Genomic DNA, 18959 nt, shown 5'->3' with positions numbered 1-18959 from the left:
GGAGTATAGCAATAAAAATTTCCTAAGATTTTATATTAGTTCAATGCTGAATTACACTCAGGCTCTATACCTTATATTAAAAAATCCATTATTACATTACATTACTATATGTAGTGTATAATCATGAATAAGTTAATCAATCCTTTGCATAACCAAATAATTGTATGTGCTAGAGACTGTATTCAGATCCACATACTCGGTGCTCAAATGAAATCAATGTGATATCTAGAGCGGAGGTTGCTGACTGGAACCATCATAACCACAGTATAATCCCATAAGGCCACTTCCCGAGGCAAGAGCCCGTGAGTTCATTCCCTCCTGACGCAGCGTGGAGCGAAACTCGAGTCGAGGGACCGGGTGTAGGCACCTTCGGGTGTGCACTGTTGCTTTTAAGGTGTTTTTGGTTTATTTTGTTCACTTCTACAGCAGAGGATATTCATCAGAGAAATGTTGCATCGTTCCCAGATAAGTCCACCTTTTTATCTGGGTTTTCAAAGTTGTACACGATGCACTTTATGGGACTATACTGTGGTTAGGATGGTCCCAGTCAGCAACCTCCTCTTTAGATATCACATTGATTTGATTTGAGCACTGAGGTTTGCGGATTTGAACAGTCTTTAGCACATGCAATTATTTGGTTATGCAAAGGACTGATTAACTTATTCATGATTATACACTACATATAGTGGATTTTTTTTAATATAAGGTATAGAGCCTGAGTGTAATTCAGCATTGAACTAGTAAAAAAATAAGAGCAATAATTGCTGATTCTACAATGGCAACTGTCTGCAAAATTTCCATTATAGAATAAAGTGTACGTTGGCAAGAATTCGTAAAACCTTTGTTGTGAGCATGCACACCACGTCAAAGGGTTGGTGTGAATACTCACGCCTAAAGTTGGGAGCTGCGTACAAGCAACTGCAAGATGCGTCCCGACCCACCAGTGAACTTACTATAGCATTAAGGTGCTAAGGAGTCGATCTTGAACCGGCAGCGCTTAGGGCCAGATTCTATAAATGGTGCCCTAGCTGGGTACCACTAGGCGCCATAATTGTGGATGCCTAATGACGCCTAACTAAAATTTCATCCCCAATGCTTTTAACTATTCACACGACCATGCCTTTATACTATGCTTTTTAGCGCGCGATAAATATTAGCGCGTGCTAATCACACACTAAACGCTAACACGTGCATGTTATCCTATGGACGCGTTAGTGGTTCGAACACGCATTGATTTAGCGTGTGCTAAACGTGCGCTAAAATGCTTAGCGCACCTTAGTAAAAGAGGGCCTAAGTTATACTGTATCGGATGAGATTCGTATCATTAAGCCCCACCCCCATTGTTTTACGTCGGCTTTTACTTTTGTAAAGGCATTTTTTTTTAAGCGCTGCACTTGTCCCAATGCGACAGAAATATTATGCCATGGCACTCTTTCTCTGTGGCTATGGCACGTTCTATTTATTATTTTCTCTACTGCACATTTTGCAATCTTTTCTAATTCTCTAGCGTGGTTGTTTCAACATCATACTTTTGGTGCCGGCATTCCATTTACACACGCGCGGTTGTGGCCCCGCTCTGGACCCTCTTAAAAGGAACAGGAAACGCATGCGCGCCTCTTTTTTGGCACGCAAGTTTTTGAAGACGCCAACACGGTAAGCAATCGGACTCCACTCTATACCTTATCCAGTCCTTTTCTATAGATTTTTACATTTTTAAGTTTCTTGTTTCGTTTATGCAGATTTTTTGTTTGGAGTTTAGCCGATTGATTAAATAGTGGAGAGTCATTTTGAATTGATTTATTTGTGTGTTGTTTTCCTCCACTCCTCTTATTAAAAAAAAAAAAAAAAGATTTTTTAATCCTTTGCATTTCTGTTTAGAATGGTTAAAGGTGTTTTATTATCACCGTGTTTTCCCAACCAGCGAGCCTCTGGTATGCTTTTATTAAATCTTTCTAGCCTGTAGATATGCGTGGAAGAGTCTCCCGGAAGAGGTGGTGGAGACAGAGACTTTGTCTGAATTCAAGAAGCTCTGGGATAGGCATGTGGGATCTCTCAGAGAGAGAAAGAGATAATGGATGCTGTGGATGGGCAGACTGGATGGGCAATTTGACCTTTATCTGCCATCATGTTTCTATGTTTCTAAACCACAAAGCTCTATGACCTCACAATGCAGGTGTAAAAGCCTTAGCCAATAGGGAGAGGAGGAGATAAAGGATGTTGTGGATGGGCAGACTGGATGGGCAATTTGGCCCTTATATGCCATCATGTTTCTATAATCACAATAATAATAATAATAATAATTTATTTATTATATACCGCTATACCGTGAAGTTCGAAGCGGTTTACAATAAAGATACATTTGACAGTACATGGGATAGAAACGGTTTACAATAAAGATACATTTAGTCAGTACATGGGATGCAAGTGGGTTACAATACAAGTGGTTTACTATCAAGGTGCATTTTGTCAGTGTAAGGGATAAGGTGGGTTACCATAAAGATACATTTAGTCAGTACATGGGTTACAATAAAGATACGTTTTGTCAGTATATGGGGTGCAGGTGGGTTACAATAAAGATACATTATGTCAGTGCATGAGATTCAAGGTGGAAAGTATAATTAGTTTCGGGCCTTGGAATTAGGGGGCAAGCTCTATGACCTCACAATGCAGGTGTAAAAGCCTTAGCCAATAGGGAGAGGAGGAGATAATGGATGCTGTGGATGGGCAGACTGGATGGGCAATTTGGCCTTTATCTGCTATCATGTTTCTATGTTTCTAAACCACAAAGCTCTATGACCTCACAATGCAGGTGTAAAAGCCTTAGCCAATAGGGAGAGGAGGAGATAATGGATGCTGCGGATGGGCAGACTGGATGGGCAAATTGGCCCTTATCTGCCATCATGTTTCTATGTTCTATAACCACAAAGTTCTATGACCTCACAATGCAGGTGTAAAAGCCTTGGAGGGGCATAATCGAAAGGGACGTCTAAGTCCGTTTATGTCCATCTCGCAAGTCGTCCAAAGTTAAAAAGAGCCTAAGACACATTTTCAAAAGATATGGCCAACTTTTTTTTTACTTTCGAAAATTGTCTAATTATACGTCCTGACGATCTGATCGTCCAAGCCACTAAGTCGTTCATCTTTATACCACATTTCCGTCCAACTTTCCATCCAAGTCCAAAACACCTAGAAAAAGCCCTGTTGGACGTGGGAGGGGTCTGCAAAGTGATGAACTGCACACCCAGCATGCCTCCTTACAGGGCACTGCTGTGAACTTCACAAAAAGGGTGCCATGGCTTCTCCTCATTACAGCTCCCTTATAGGTGATGGTGAGCCCCCTAAACCACCTCCAGAATCCCCTAGACCCACTTATCTACCACCCCAATAGCCCTTATGGCTGCAGGAGCTACTTATATGCCAGTAAAAAAGGGTTTGGGGGGTGTATAGGGGAATGCACATGTTTAAGTATCAATGCAATGATTACAGGAGCTTATGGGCATGGGGCCTCCTCTCCATGAGTCCCTAACCCACCCCCAAGACAACTTAAGCTGCCTCTGGGCTGGACGACTAGGTTTTCCTATGTCAGGCAACCAGGTGATGATGGTCTGGAGGCTGAAATCTAAAGTTGTGAATAAAATTTTTATGGCGGGGGGGGGTTGGTGATCACTGGGGGGTCTGTATTATGTATTTGCAGTGCTTATCTGGTGAGTTTAGATAGGTTTTTGTGACTTCACAACGTCCAAGTTCCGTCTAGGCTCTGTTGTTAAACTTTCGGTTATACATGCTGTACGACTATGTCTAAGCCAGCCCACGTCCCGCCCAACTCCTGCCCTCGACACGCCTCCCGAAACGCCCCGTTTAGCTTTGGACATTGAGCGGCACTACGAAGGCCTAGGCCGTTTAGAAATATGTCCAAAACCCGGTTTTATTATCGGCGCTTGGACGTTTTTGAGAAATGTTCATCCAAGTGCCGACTTAGGCCGGTTTTTGGACGTTTTTCTCTTTCGATTATAAGCCCCTTAGCCAATAGGGAGAGGAGGAGATAATGGATGCTGCGGATTGGCAGACTGGGTGGGCCATTTGGCCTTTATCTGCTATTATGTTTCTATGTTTTTCATGTAGCCACTTTTTTCCTGGTTGCCACCAGTCTTTCCCACATAATGTTTTTCTCTTTGTAGTAGGCTTTAAGGCATGGTACTTTACCTTAGTGCATTTACATGGTATCGTCTATCTCTCTTCGTTCTTCTAGCTACTCAAGTTCCATTCAATATCTAAATTCATCAGCTCTTCTCGTTATTTCTTTTATTTTCTTGATGCAGTTCACGTCCACATGGGTTTGCTTGTTTTATAGTGTATGTCTTAGATTTTATTGCATTTTTAAATATGTGCTTAGCTTATTCATACTAAACCTGGTTATTTATGTTAATTCTTAAATAAGGTGCTGATTCACACGTGCATATTTTGTTGCTTCATTTTTTCATCATGATGTCTTTAGGTTTTTCATATACGAGTATGTAGTATGCACCTCTGTATGTACACATTTTGTTTACATTTTAATTTTAATTGTTTAGATGTATGTGTTGATTTTTATTTTTATTTTAGTCATTGGTTTGTCCCCCGAAGAAGGCATTTCAGGATGCTGAAACCAGGATCCTAGTTGGGACCTTAGTCTTCAGTTTGTCACTTTCACACTGAGACTTCCACTAATAAATAGTTCAATTGGTTGAATTTGGACATCTCTTTTTTATTCGGTTGTCACATATTGAGGCAAGATTTCTTCCTTTCATCGTGTGGAAATTGACCATACCATTGAAGTTAATTAATACATTTTTAAAAGATTAACCAGTTAAGAGTTCCACAAGGAACTCAGAGCGGTGCCTAGCGATCCCTATATCGAGGCACCCTCTGACATCTAACAACACCTGCCTGAAAAGTAGGCTTAGTTAGGGGCAGAAAATAGGCATGGCTGACTTAGATATTGCTAGGTGTCTAAGTTAGGCACTGGTAAATTAGGCACTGGTATAGGGGAGTGCACATGTTTAAGTATCAATGCAATGATTACAGGAGCTTATGGGCATGGGGCATGGAGAAGGCTTCGTCCAAGGCAAGACAAATGATGGGCTGCATCCGTAGGGGTTTTGTCAGCAGAAAACCTGAAGTCATAATGCCACTGTACAGATCCATGGTGAGACCTCATCTCGAGTATTGTGTTCAATTCTGGAGACCACACTACCGGAAAGATGTGTTGAGAATGGAGTCGGTTCAGCGAATGGCTACCAGGATGGTCTTGGGGCTCAGGGATCTCACGTATGAAGAAAGGCTAAAAAAACTGTGGATGTACTCACTGGAGGAGCGAAGAGAGAGGGGGGACATGATTGAGACCTTTAAGTATATCACGGGGCGTATAGAGGTGAAAGATGATATCTTCAGTCTTACAGGGCCCTCGGTAACCAGAGGACACTCGCTGAAGATCAGGGGAGGGAAATTTCAAGGTGATGCTAGGAAGTACTTCTTCACCGAAAGGGTGGTCGATCATTGGAACGAGCTGCCTCAGCAGGTGATTGAGGCCAACAGCGTGTCAGATTTTAAGAGAAAATGGGATATTCAAGTGGGATCTATAGGAGAGTAAGAATCAGGGAGTTGGTATGGGCCAGGGGTCTGCAACCTTTAAGACATAAAGAGCCACTTGGACCCGTTTTCGAAAAGAAAAAAAAAACTTGGAGCCGCAAAACCATTATAAAACAAATCTAACACTGCATATATTGTTTCTTATCTTAATGCTATATACAGGATCACTAAATTGAAAATAAAATCATTTTTCCTACCTTTGCTATTTGGTGATTTCATGAGTCTCTGGTTGCACTTTCTTCTTCTGACTGTGCATCCAATCTTTCTTCCTTTCTTTCAGCCTCCTGTATGTTTCCTCTCCTCCAGACCTCATTCTCTCCCCCAACTTTTTCTTTCTGTCTCCGTGCCGTCCCCCAAGCCACTCGGTTTGCTGCCACCGCCATCGGGGAACAGCCCCCAAGCCACCGCCGTCCCAAGCTTTCCCTGCAGAAGTGTTGCGCTGACCAGCATTCCGCTCCCTGACGTCAATTCTGACGTAGGAGAGGAAGTTCCGGGCCAACAAGGCATTTCTCCTCATTCCATCCAGCCTGAGCCCCATCTCTCCTTGATCCAGCATTTCCCTTCTGTGTCTGTCAGAATTACCATTCCACCTATTTTCCAGCATCACCCTTCTTTGTGTCCATCTCACCTATATCCCTATCTCACCACTTTTTCAGAATCTTCATTTGTCTCTGTCCTTATCTTTACGCCATGTTCACCATTTGCCCTTTCAATGTCTTTATCTCCCCCCCCACACACACTTTTTCAGCATGTCTCTATTTCACCTCCTCTTCATGTCCCTTCTGTATCTCTATCCTTATTCAGTAGGTCCTGCTTACCCTTTCTCTTCTTTGTGTCATTATCTCCATTTTCAGCTTTCCCCCCTTTTCCTTTGTTACTGCACCCTGTAGCTAGAATCTCTCCACCCTCCCTCCACTCCGGCCCAGCCCAGTATGAAAGATTTCCTTTTGTTTCCCTCCCCTCTCTCTTTCTCTCTCTCTTCTCCTCCCTCACCCACGAGTCCTGCATCTGGCCCTCTCCCTTCTACCTGCACCTGGCAACACCCCCCTGCTCCGCGGCTCTCTTCAGCAACTCGTCAGCAGCAGTGATCAAGACAAGCTGCCGACATCGAGGCATTCCCTCTACGAGTCCCGCCTTTGTGGAAAAAGGAAGTTGAAACAAGCGGGACTCGCAGAGGGTAGGCCCCGACGTCAGAAGCTGCTGCTGAGTTGCCGAAGAGAGCCGCGGAGCAGGGGATGTGGCCGGAAGCAGGTAGAAGGGAGAGGGAGATAGGAAGGCTGTAGATCTCCGGAGCATGACACCGACCCCGGCCAGGATGATTTCTTTTTCAGGCACCTTACAAGTCCAGCGTCGCGGCGGGAAATAGCCATGCTAAGCAGTGAGCTCAGCACTACACAGATGAAAGCCTTGCTTGCTGATTGGTCCGGCGGCACGGCGGGGCGGGGCCGCCGGACCAATCAGCAAGCAAGGCTTTCATCTGTGTATGTGCTGAGCTCACTGCTCAGCATGGCTATTTCCCGCCGCGACGCCGGACTTAAGCTGCATGCCTGCGTGACACACTACCGGAGCCGCAGCAAAGGTGGAAAAGAGCCGCATGCGGCTCTGGAGCCGCAGGTTGCCGACCCCCGGTATGGGCAGACTCAATGGGCTATGGCCCTTTTCTGCCGTCAATTTCTATGTTTCTATGTTCTATGTTTCTATGTTAAACCTGGCTTTATGTATTTGCACCTACCTCTATGGACCTAGCGACACCCAAGTCTGCTTAGCTGCTGCTAGACAGAATTCTATAAGCGGCGCCTAGCGGTTGATTGACAAGCGTGCAGAGCGGCTCCTACAACGTAGACGTGAAGTTAGGCCGGCGTTTATAGAATCTGGTCCTTAGCATTTTGCTGACCACTGCCAGCATTATACCCAAAAAGTCAATATTGGGCCATTCCAGGCTTCGGCATTGAATTTCCGTGTTTCTAGATCAGGCGACATTCTAGCCGGGTAAGTGTGATATTCAACACTGAACTGACTGTGGCAAATTGCTTAAAGATAGGACTGACTTTGAGGTGGTTCTATTTATCAATAATCGGGACTGAATATTAGCACTTAACCAGCCAAGTGCCAACTCCGCCCCTGAAATGCCCCCCCCCCCCCCAAATAGCCAGTTTTGCTTTAAGCCCTAACCAGTCATTGCCAGACACTGCTGAAAATGATTGGTGAGTCCTAAATAGGCTATTTAACTGGCCAGGAGCCATTATTAACCCTTAAGTGGCATTAATTAATTGAATTGATTTGGATTTATATCCCGTCCTCCCAGAAGAGCTCACAACGGGTTTGGCGCTAATTGCCACTAATCTGTAGTTACACGTGTAAACTGCACATAGGTGCTATCCTATAAACGTAGGGGTCGATAGTCAAAGTGATTTAATAAATATCGACCCTTAAGTTTATAGGATAACACCTACGTGCAATTACATATATAACTACAGATTAACGCCAATTAGCACCAGTTAATGACACTTAAGGGATTATAATGGCATTTAAGGCCAACTGACGCCTAATTTAACAATATAGTTAGATGCGCAACTGACACTATCTTATAATTTCAGAATAAGAAAGTATCAGACTCTGCACAGAGACAAGCAAATTCAAAAAAAGGAGCAGAGAGGGCCTGACCTTCAAGCCAAAAAACTTTTAACAGCAACCATACAGATAAACATAACACCAGGACTCAACACGGACTGTTTTTTGGCTAAAAAGCCTGCTTCAGAAGTCCTGTATGTCATTCCCTGGTCAACTTATGCCATACCATTGTAAAAAAAAATAAAAAAAAGCAGCCTTCTTTAGTTTGACTTTAATCTGCCATCAAGACACCACATTGGCTTCATTTTTTTACATTGGTATGGCATAAGTTGTCCAGGGAATGACATACAGGATTCCTGGGTTCATAGACAAAACCGCGGAAGACAAAGGCGCGCGCTGACAACTGAGTGCAAGACGGAAGCACGCGCCGAAGAAAAAGAGTGTTTTTAGGGGCTCCGACGGGGGGTTTTGTTGGGGAACCCCCCCACTTTACTTAATACAGATTGCGGCGGCGTTGAGGGGGGTTGTAACCGCCCTCATTATACTGGAAACTTAACTGTTTCCCTGTTTTTTAGGGAAAAAGTGAAGTTTTCAGTAAAATGTGGGAGGTTACAACCCCCCAAACTCCCCACAATGCCCCCACAATGCGGTGCGATCTGTATAAAGTAAGTGGGGGGGGGGTTCCCCCCACACACCCCATCGGAGCCCTTTAAAACAGACATTTTCTTCGGCACGCACCTCCACAATGCGCTCAGTTGTCTGCGCGTGCCTTTGTCCCGGCGCACTTTTGACCTGACACCGGATTCCTGAAGCAGGCTCTTTAGCCAAAACACCATCCGTGTCAAGTCCTGGTGTTGTGTTCATCTGTATGGTTGCTCTTAAAAGATTTATTGGCTTGAAGGTCAGGTCCTCTCTGCTCCTTTTTTGGGATTTACTATTCTATAACTTGCACGCCCAAAGTTGTGCGCTAGCCAGAAATTTGGGCAGGCACAACTTCCAAACATCCGGTGGGGTTAATGGTAAGATGTCTGCAAATCTCAAGCACAATCCACAAAAGGTACAATAATGGATCCATATTTGAATTCAGTAATCTTACTATAATATGGCATTATTGTCTAAACTGAAAATTTTCAAGAGCAAGTTTCAAGCAGGGGTCATCAGCTCCGCTCCTAAAAAAAACTGCATGCAAACAGGCAATGGTGGTGTTACTTACAATATGTAGCTCTAGGTAGTCTCCGAGCCCCATAGAACTATCCACTCGCACTAGAACAGCTTCCTTTTGACTAGTGCTAAACCCTATCGCCAGTCTGTCAGCACGTGTGCTCGGCCGATCGTTAGGAGGCCACGTATAAGTAATCTGTCCTCCACCTTTGCTAAAGATATACGTTGTACCAGCTGCAAGACATAAAGAAAGACTGATTAGGTCAAATGCAAAAAAAAAAAAAAAAAAAAATACTCATAGCATAAACTGCACAGCAATCAAATGCTTCAGAATAAAAGACTGAACCCAGAGGTGGAAGTGGAACAAACGCTGCATTTCCCACTTAGCATTCTAGAAATCACTATGCATTATACAGTCTGCAAAACCGTTTAATGAAATGTGGCGGGAAATGTTTCAGTTGTAGAAGTGGGCTCAAGTTGCATCTCTCTTAACGTCATCATTGAATATTATTCATTCTAAAACTTTATATACCGCCTGGCGTCACAGCGGTTTCCAATCAAACATACACAAAGCGAGAAAAACAAAACAATACAGAAACATTGGGGGGTTTTTCTTGTCGTGTTTTTTTCTACTTTTGTACTGCTTTTATATGGATTAATAAAGTTTAAAAAACAAAAAAAAAAAAAAAGAAAACATCATCAACATAAATAAAAAATTTATTTGAACAGAGCTCATTTCTTCTTCTCTGCAGTTGCTCAAAGGCCCTCTTTTACAAAGGTGCGCTAAGCGTTTTAGCGTGCGCTAAATCAACGCATGCGCTAACGGCTAATGCGTCCATAGGATAACATGCACGCGTGCGTGTTTAGCATGCTCTAATATTTAGTGCAGGCTAAAAAGCATAGCACACTTTTGTAAAAGAGGGGAAAAGTGTTACATTCAGCTATGTTAGATATTTCCTTGTCCAGAAAGGCTTAAAATCTATCTAGACCTTACTATATCTTTGACCTTATATGGATAGATATGATACTGTTCTGTATGTCTGGTTTATGGCTAAAATACGGTCCAAGGAAAGCAGATGGAGGATCTTCACCTCAGACCTTCACCAACCTATTGCCTCAAAGTCCCATGGACACCTTCTTGGTTTGGTTGAGGTGTTAGGAATCCTCCAGTGCTTCTATCCCAGCTGTTTTCATACCAGGCTTGGTAGTCTATTGTTAATCTGGAACAACATGTAACCCCTTCCCCACTATCATCGCCAACGCATCCAGGGACCCTTCCAACAGCCCTGACTGCAGCATATGTTGGGAGTAACATGAGCATAATAGTGGTCCAAGGGGAGAAACTGGAGTGGTTTCAGGTTTATTTGAAATTTGATTATATCACTTATAATACTTCTAAGCGATGTACACTTTAAAACAGGGTACATTATTATAAAATAAGAGTACATATCAAACCATACAAGGACCAACATGATACAACAGGGAAAGGAGTTGAACTACAATAGTTATAGCAAAGAAAGGAGTCTAGGGAAGCACATAAAGGGTTGACAGAGGGAATCTCTGATGTCTCCTGAGTTGTATACTTCTTTAAAAAGAAGTATCATACATTTGATAATTAAGTGTGAAAAGTGTCTTTAGATAAAAAAGACTTTAAGCGATCGAGCGAGAGTAGAGTATCCCATAGCTGCAGAGCATAAATTGTGAATATTTTGTTTCTTTGAGTATTACTGACTTTTAGGGAGGGAATTACAAATAAATTGTGATCTGCGGATCGTAAAGTTCTTAATGGCGTATATGGTATTAAGAGTTCATCTAGGTACGCTGGTAATTTTTTGTCACATTTTAAAACGGAGCAAAATTATTTTATAAGTAATCCGATGGGATATTGGCAACCAGTGGGCATTCTGTAGAAGGGGCGTCGCATGATCAAAGTTTTTGGAATTAGTGATGAGTTTTATAGAAGCGTCTTAGTTGGATCTGGATGACGTTTTTATATAGTGAGTTACAGTAGTCCAGTCTAGAGATGACGAGGGAATGGACTAGGGTGTTTAATGTGGCTGGTTCTAGAACTTTGGCTATTTCAGTAGGCATCCCCGTGGAAGACCAGATGGTTAGTCAAGAAGCTGGGGCTGGAATAAGCAGCATTTGGAGCTGAGACAGTTAGGACGTGATCTGTTCTGTTTAATCACTTATTGGAGGGAGCATATTAGATGGGAGGAACTATTGCTGTATCAAAAGTGTTCTCTTGCTGTTATAAGAACGGCCATACTGGGTCAGACCAATGGTCCATCTTGCCCAGAGTCCTGTTTCCAGTGGCCAATCTAGGTCACAAGTACCTAGCAGAAATCCAGATAGTAGCAGCATTCCATGTTACCGATCAAGGGCAGTTTGTTTCAATAGCAGACTAATTATGTTAATCAGGTTTTGTATTCCGCCTTTATCTATTCAAGGTCAGTTTGCATTACAAGAGGTTGGGTCAGTTACTCAAGAAGTTACAATGGACAGTTTGACATGGATATTCAATAGAGTTGCTAGTACAGGTATAGTAGGTCAGTACAGTTATTAATACAGTTAGGTCAAAGTTATAAATACATACGATAGTTACAAGTTCAAGTAGGTCATCAGCTCATCATTATATCCCAGGAGTTGCATTAAACAGTTTAGAAATGGGCTTTTACAATTAGTACCATTTCAGTTACTTCAGGTTTGGCTCCCTGTCTTGGTACAGCTGCCCCTCATTCTTCACTTATCTCCCCCTGTGACCCCCCTCCCCCTTCAACTCCTTTCTGTGCCCTTCTCATCAGCTGCCAACTTCAGACTCCGTCCCTTCTGCCTTGCTGCACCATATGCTTGGAACAAGCTACCCAAATCCCCTACGGCGGGGCTCTGTCTCTGGCAGTGTTTAAGGCCCTAGTTAAAAACCTATCTCTTTGAAACTGCTTTCGACTCCGAACTCCTCTCACCTGGGGGTTCTGCATCCCTGATCCTATATGTCCAAGTTAGACTGTAAGCTCTTCCAAGCAGGGACCATCTATAAATGCCATAATGTACAGCACTGTGTACTCCTTTCAGCGCTATATAAGTGATAAATAGTAGTAGTAATAGTACAGGAATGCTTTTAAAAGCTTTCTGAATACAAGATCGTAGTGTAAGTGGTAGTTGGTTCCAGCATTTTGCTAATTGCTATTGAATGGATAAGGTGATTTGCCTGGTAGACTTTATATTGTTGCATGCTGGGAATTTTAATTGAAAAAGATTTTTGGTGGAATATCTGTTGGAGGCATGCTGGAATAGGAAGGCCAACTCTGTTAGGTAGTCGGGGGAATTCCTTCTCAGAATCTTAAAGGCAGTGATACCTAATTGAAACTTGATCCTTCTGGTTATTGGCAGCCAATGTAGTTTCATATAGTAAGGTTATAAGTGTTCTGATTTCCATAGTCCATATATGAGTCTTACTGCTGCATTTTGAGCTAGTTGTAGATGTGATAGCAACATTTTAGAGCAAAGAACTAGTGTTGCATTACAGTAGTCTAGTCAGGATAGGATTAGGCATTGCACTGCAATTTGGAAGGCCTCTGTTTCAAGGTATTTTCTGATGGATATTAGCTTTCTCCTCACAAGGAAATATTGTTTTATTATTGATTTTATGTGGCTTTTCATAGATAGGTGGTTATCAATTTCTGCTCCTAAGATTTCAGATTTTAATTCTAATGGAAAGTCTTTTGTCATCTACTGTAATCCTTGGAGTGTAGTGTGGGTCAGTCGAGGGACCTAGCCAAAGGAATTTGGTTTTGCTCTTATCTAGTTTGAGGCAGTAAGTTGCGGTCCAGTTTTCTATGATGTGGACACATTTTTTGACAGTGGTGAGGGTACTGATTACGCAGACGAAGAGACGTGGGGAGGGAACCGTACACGTCAACTTGAGATAGAACTGAGTTTATTGAATACAATCATTTATTAAATATAACCCATAAATAAATAATTATCAGTCTATCTTGCATATCCTTTCTGAAGGGATATGCAAGATAGACTGATAATTATTTCTATACTAGTGTTTTAGCCCGTTACATTCGTTACAGTAACGGGTGCTAGAATAGCCCCACCTATACCCTGACCCTGACTCTGACCCCACACATGCCCCACCTCTATCATGCTTGGACCCTGCCTCCCACTGATCCCAGTCCCACCACCTCACCATTTCCTTTGTATCCTTTTGGCCCTCCTGACAGGGTCTTTACTTATCCGAGGCGGCAGCAGCAGTCCTGACGTACCAACCTTTCCTCCCTCAGTGCCCCAAAGCAGCAGTGGTCCTACCATTTCCATCTTTCCCTTGCCCCCTTTCACACCCTCTACCATCTCTCTCTGACCCTGTTTCACCTCTTTTGCCATCTTTCCCTTTCCCCTCTGTCCTTCCCCAAGACCATCTCTCTCTCCTGCCCCCTCCACACTCCCTGAAGTCTATCTCTCCCTATCCCCTACCATCTCTCCTGGTCTCCCTAGTAGCCCCTCTGTCCTTCTCATCCATCTGTCTCTGTCTCTCTTTCCTCACCTCCTGCCTCTGTGGAGCTCTCGCAGCTCCTCCTCGTCCTCCTCCAGCCAGGCTTCAGCCATCTTCCGCCATGGCCTGCAGCCGCCGACAGCCGCCGCTGCGGCCTGCAGCCGCCGACAGCCCAAGCGGCCAACATCCGCCTCAGGGGATTCTCACGCATGCGCACTCCTACCTGCGGTGCCCTACAGCGCACGGAAAACGGGAGCACGCAGGTGGGAGTGCGCATGCGCGCTTAGGGCTTTATTATATTAGATTAGTCTTTAAACCCGTTACATTAACAGGTGCTAGAATATATGTCTGTCTGTCTTTCTTTCTGTCTCTCTCCCTCCCGCTGTCTTTCTTTCTGTCTCTCTCCCTGGCCCCCTTTGTCTATCCTTCTGTCTCTCTCCATGCCCCTGTGTCTTTCTTCCTTTCTTTCTGTCTCCCTCCCCACTTCCCTGTGCAGAAGCCAAAGCAGCATTCCCTCCCCCTCTATTTCCCTGTGCAGCAGCAGGATATCTCCATCCCCCCCTTCTCTTCCCGCGATCTGGCCGGCTCCCTTGCCGGAGTTATTTTTAAGTTTAAAGGTGCCCCAGCGATTCCTCTAACGATACCCGCCTGCATCGGAAGTCTTCTCCAACGCAGGTGCGGCTTGTGAGAGGAGCCGCGGCGGCACCTGTAAACTGAAAATTATCTCCGGCAAGGGAGCCGGCCAACCGGCAATTCAATGAGAGCCACAGCTTCTAAATGGAGCCCTCTGTTGGGCAGTGGATTTGGTTACCTTTGTAAAGCCTTTGGATTTTTGAAGCTTCATTATGGCCTGCTCCCTGCGTGCCTTGCCGTAGTGTATTTTTAAGTTGAAAGACATGGCGGCAGCTCCTCTCACTATCCCTGCCTGTGTCGGACTTCCGACACAGGTGGAGATCGTGAGAGGAGCCGCCGCCGAGTCTTTCAACTTAAAAATACACTACGGCAAGGCGAGCAGGGAGCAGGCCAGACCGAACAACAGCGCGGATAGGCGGCAGAAATGTAGGCCGGGGTTTTCAAGGTCAACATTTCTGGCACCTATTTTTGCGCGAATCACACCTACGTAAGCGCTTTAGGCTGCCTAATACCACTTTCAACATTGGCCACGCCTATTTTGGCATTCGGCGGCCTAAAGTGCCTATGCAGACATGATTCTGGCACTTTTTATTCAGGTGCGGGTAGGTGCTTCAACCTTGCCATTTTTAGAAGATACCTATCACTTTTACAGTCTTATGAGCCATTATCAGTAATAAACTATCATTTATTCATGTCGTTGAACCATGTAGAGAGAGAACCAATCAAACTCACTATCAACCAAGAGAAAATACATATTCTCAATAAACAGCACTGTTGAAATTCATGATCAGATTAAACATGAGATATATACTTTGTACAGTTAATATAATAATAATAATAATAATTTTATTCTTATATACCGCCAAAGCCATGGAAGTTCAAGGCGGTTTACAGTAAGAAGCGCTGGACAATCAGTGAAGAGGTTACAATCAAAGTCAACAATACAATCTTACATAATGAAAGAATTGGAAAGCTACATAGTTCTTAGGGTTACTGGTTGAATAAGCAGAGCTGTATAGATTCTTAGTTTACAAATCGATTGAACAAACTTGTTTTTACCCGTTTTCTAAAACTGAAGTAGGATGAGGAGAGCATGATAACGTTACTAAGCCAATCGTTCCATTTGCCTGCCTGGAAGGCAAGAGTTCTGTCCAAGAATCTTTTGTAGTGGCAGGCTTTTATTGTCGGATAGGTGAACAGATGTATTCTTTGTGTGGGCCTAAAAGAACTTGCCAGATTAAAATGGGAATCTAGGTAAGTGGGGGCCAGACCAAATATTGATTTATAACAATCTAAATGCAACTTAGTTTTGATTCAAATTTCTGTCAGTCATTTTCTTTTCTTTTTTTTTAGCGCAATAATCATCCTCATTCACAATTGATTTTCTCCTTTATCCAGGCACTATCTTTATATCCACTGCTATTTTGCGTAACCTACTGGAAAAATCTAATTACAAAGCTGCACAAGTGAGTTATCTTTGCTGATGGGTAGTAATCCAATGATGATAACACAGGAAAGTTTACTTACAAGATCATGAAGGGCATAGAGAGAGTAGAGAGGGACCGATTCTTCAAACTTTCGAAAAATAAAAGAACAAGAGGACACTCGGAAAAGTTGAAAGGGGACAGATTCAAAACGAATGCTAGGAAGTTCTTCTTTACCCAACGAGTGGTGGACACCTGGAATGCGCTTCCAGAGGGCGTAATAGGGCAGAGTACAGTACAGGGGTTTAAGAAAGGATTGGACAATTTCCTGCTGGAAAAGGGGATAGAGGGGTATAAATAGAGGATTACTGCACAGGTCCTGGACCTGTTGGGCCGCCGCGTGAGCGGACTGCTGGGCATGATGGACCTCAGGTCTGACCAAGCGGAGGCATTGCTTATGTTCTTATGTTCTCAGAAATCTCATAGAAAAATTGTCCTCATGAAGGTTTTGTCTAATCTTTATATGTTAAGAAGACCAACCAGATTCTGGTACGTTACAAGGATAGAATGGGGAGATTGTTACAACCAGTATTAAAAATGTACAAATGGCAAATCTTACAGACTGGTACATCAAAGATTTACTTGGCTATCAGCAATCTCCAAAATAAAGAATTACTATAATAGATCCTGACATTATTATTATTCATTCCAATCCAAAGGAAACTGGAAAGAATTATTAAAAAAAAAAAAAAAAAAGCAGAGTCAAGAACATTCAAAATGATGGATACATTAATATTAAGAACCAAGAAACTTAGGGCTCTTTTTACAAAGCTGCGCTAGCGTTTTTAGCACACGCAGGATTTTAGCGCACGCTAAACCCACGCTACGCGGCTAGAACTAACACCAGCTCAATGTTGGCGTTAAGATCTAGCGCGCACGGCAATTCAGCGCGCGCTAAAACCACTATCGCAGCTTAGTAAAAGGAGCCCTCAATATGAGGAAAATGGTAACCTTATCCCTCCCCCCCCCCACACACACACATTGGTTTCAAAAATGAACTGAATTTAATTAGAGGTTCCAGAGAAATAAGCCCCACAAAACTTGCCTGATGCATTTATTATGGAAGAAGAACTTCCCTCTTCTGTAGTATAGAACAGTGTTTTTCAACCGCTGTTCCGCGGCACACTAGTGTGCCGCGAGATGTTGCCTGGTGTGCCGTACGGTCAGGGCCGCCATCAGGGCAGTACCACCAGTCTAGGGAGAGGGGCGGTCCGCCCCACGTGGACAGGAGAGAGCTGGACGGGGGACCCGCGGAGTTCAATACATCTCGAGCCACGAGGCTCGTCTTCTGTTCCTGCCTGCCCTGCAGCTAACATATAGCCGATCGCAAGCGTTCCCCGATGTCAGCGCTGACGTCGGAGGGAGGGCTTAAGCAAAGCCTGCCCTCCGACGTCAGCGCTGACGTCGGAGAATACTTCCGTTCGGCTATTTGTGCGCGGCAGGGCAGGCAGGAAGCAGAAGACAAGCCTCGCGGCTTGAGCTTCGTTTTGCTGAGAAAGTTGCAAAGATGGGCTGGGAGGCAAACACGGAACACAAAAGGGGGGAGGGAGTGCGTTTTGGACACAAGGCATGAACTTGGGAGAGAGGAAGAGAGGGAAAGAGATGCTGAGGTGGGGGAGGGAATGCGTTTTTGGACACAGAAGAAATGGACTTGGGAGAGAGGAAGGGAGGGAAAGAGATGCTGAGGTGGGGGAGGGAATGCGTTTTTGGACACAGAAGAAATGGACTTGGGAGAGAGGAAGGGAGGGAAAGAGATGCTGAGGTGGGGGAGGGAATGCGTTTTTGGACACAGAAGAAATGGACTGGGGAGAGAGGAAGGGAGGGAAAGAGATGCTGAGGTGGGGGAGGGAATGGGTTTTTGGACACAGAAGGCATGGACTTGGGAGAGAGGAAGGGAGGGAAAGAGATGCTGAGGTGGGGGAGGGAATGCGTTTTTGGACACATAAGAAATGGACTTGGGAGAGAGGAAGGGAGGGAAAGAGATGCTGAGGTGGGGGAGGGAATGCGTTTTTGGACACAGAAGAAATGGACTTGGGAGAGAGGAAGGGAGGGAAAGAGATGCTGAGGTGGGGGAGGGAATGGGTTTTTGGACACAGAAGGAATGGACTTGGGAGAGAGGAAGGGAGGTAAAGAGATGCTGAGGTGGGGGAGGGAATGCGTTTTTGGACACAGAAGAAATGGACTTGGGAGAGAGGAAGGGAGGGAAAGAGATGCTGAGGTGGGGGAGGGAATGCGTTTTTGGACACAGAAGAAATGGACTTGGGAGAGAGGAAGGGAGGGAAAGAGATGCTGAGGTGGGGGAGGGAATGGGTTTTTGGACACAGAAGGCATGGACTTGGGAGAGAGGAAGGGAGGGAAAGAGATGCTGAGGTGGGGGAGGGAATGCGTTTTTGGACACAGAAGAAATGGACTTGGGGGAGAGGAAGGGAGGGAAAGAGATGCTGAGGTGGGGGAGGGAATGCGTTTTTGGACACAGAAGAAATGGACTTGGGAGAGAGGAAGGGAGGGAAAGAGATGCTGAGGTGGGGGAGGGAATGTGTTTTTGGACACAGAAGAAATGGACTTGGGAGAGGGGAGGGAATGAGTGTTTGGACACAGAAGGCATGGACTTTGGAGAGAGGAAGGGAGGGAAAGAGATGGTTGTGTACACAGGGAATAGAAGAAAGGAGAATTTTTGGTCATAGGGAGGGAGTGAGGTACAGATAGTGGCATACCAGGGTGGGGGGGGCGGTCTGCCCCACCCCGGGTTTACATCCCAAGGGGGTGCACAGCTGGCCACCCTCCAGTGTTGTCCCTAGGCCGGCAAACTGCGGCTCTTTAGCCACTTGAGTGCCACCGCGGCCAACGGTGTTGTTGGCGGTGGCAGCATTATAAAATACTTTCTTTGTGTTTATTTGATTCCTATTCAAGAGAATTACTTTATGTTGAATCAATTTTTATTATTATCAAATAACACAGAACAGACCAATAGGTCAGAACCACAG

The 18959-nt window shown here is 44.4% G+C and overlaps 1 protein-coding gene across 1 annotated transcript in view; it reads right to left on the bottom strand.

Moving 5' to 3' along the window:
* NRXN1 (neurexin 1) overlaps window positions 1-18959 on the bottom strand; it is a 1819236-nt gene that overhangs the window by 496690 nt on the left and 1303587 nt on the right. Inside the window, 1 exon segment of the mRNA XM_033938516.1 lies at window positions 9413-9594. Within this exon segment, the coding sequence (XP_033794407.1) occupies window positions 9413-9594 (182 nt within the window).

The sequence above is a fragment of the Geotrypetes seraphini genome, chromosome 3, assembly GCF_902459505.1.
Source record: "Geotrypetes seraphini chromosome 3, aGeoSer1.1, whole genome shotgun sequence".
Lineage (NCBI taxonomy): Eukaryota > Metazoa > Chordata > Amphibia > Gymnophiona > Dermophiidae > Geotrypetes > Geotrypetes seraphini.
Note: the sequence above shows the minus strand (reverse complement) of the source record. Positions and strands in the feature narration are given on the sequence as shown.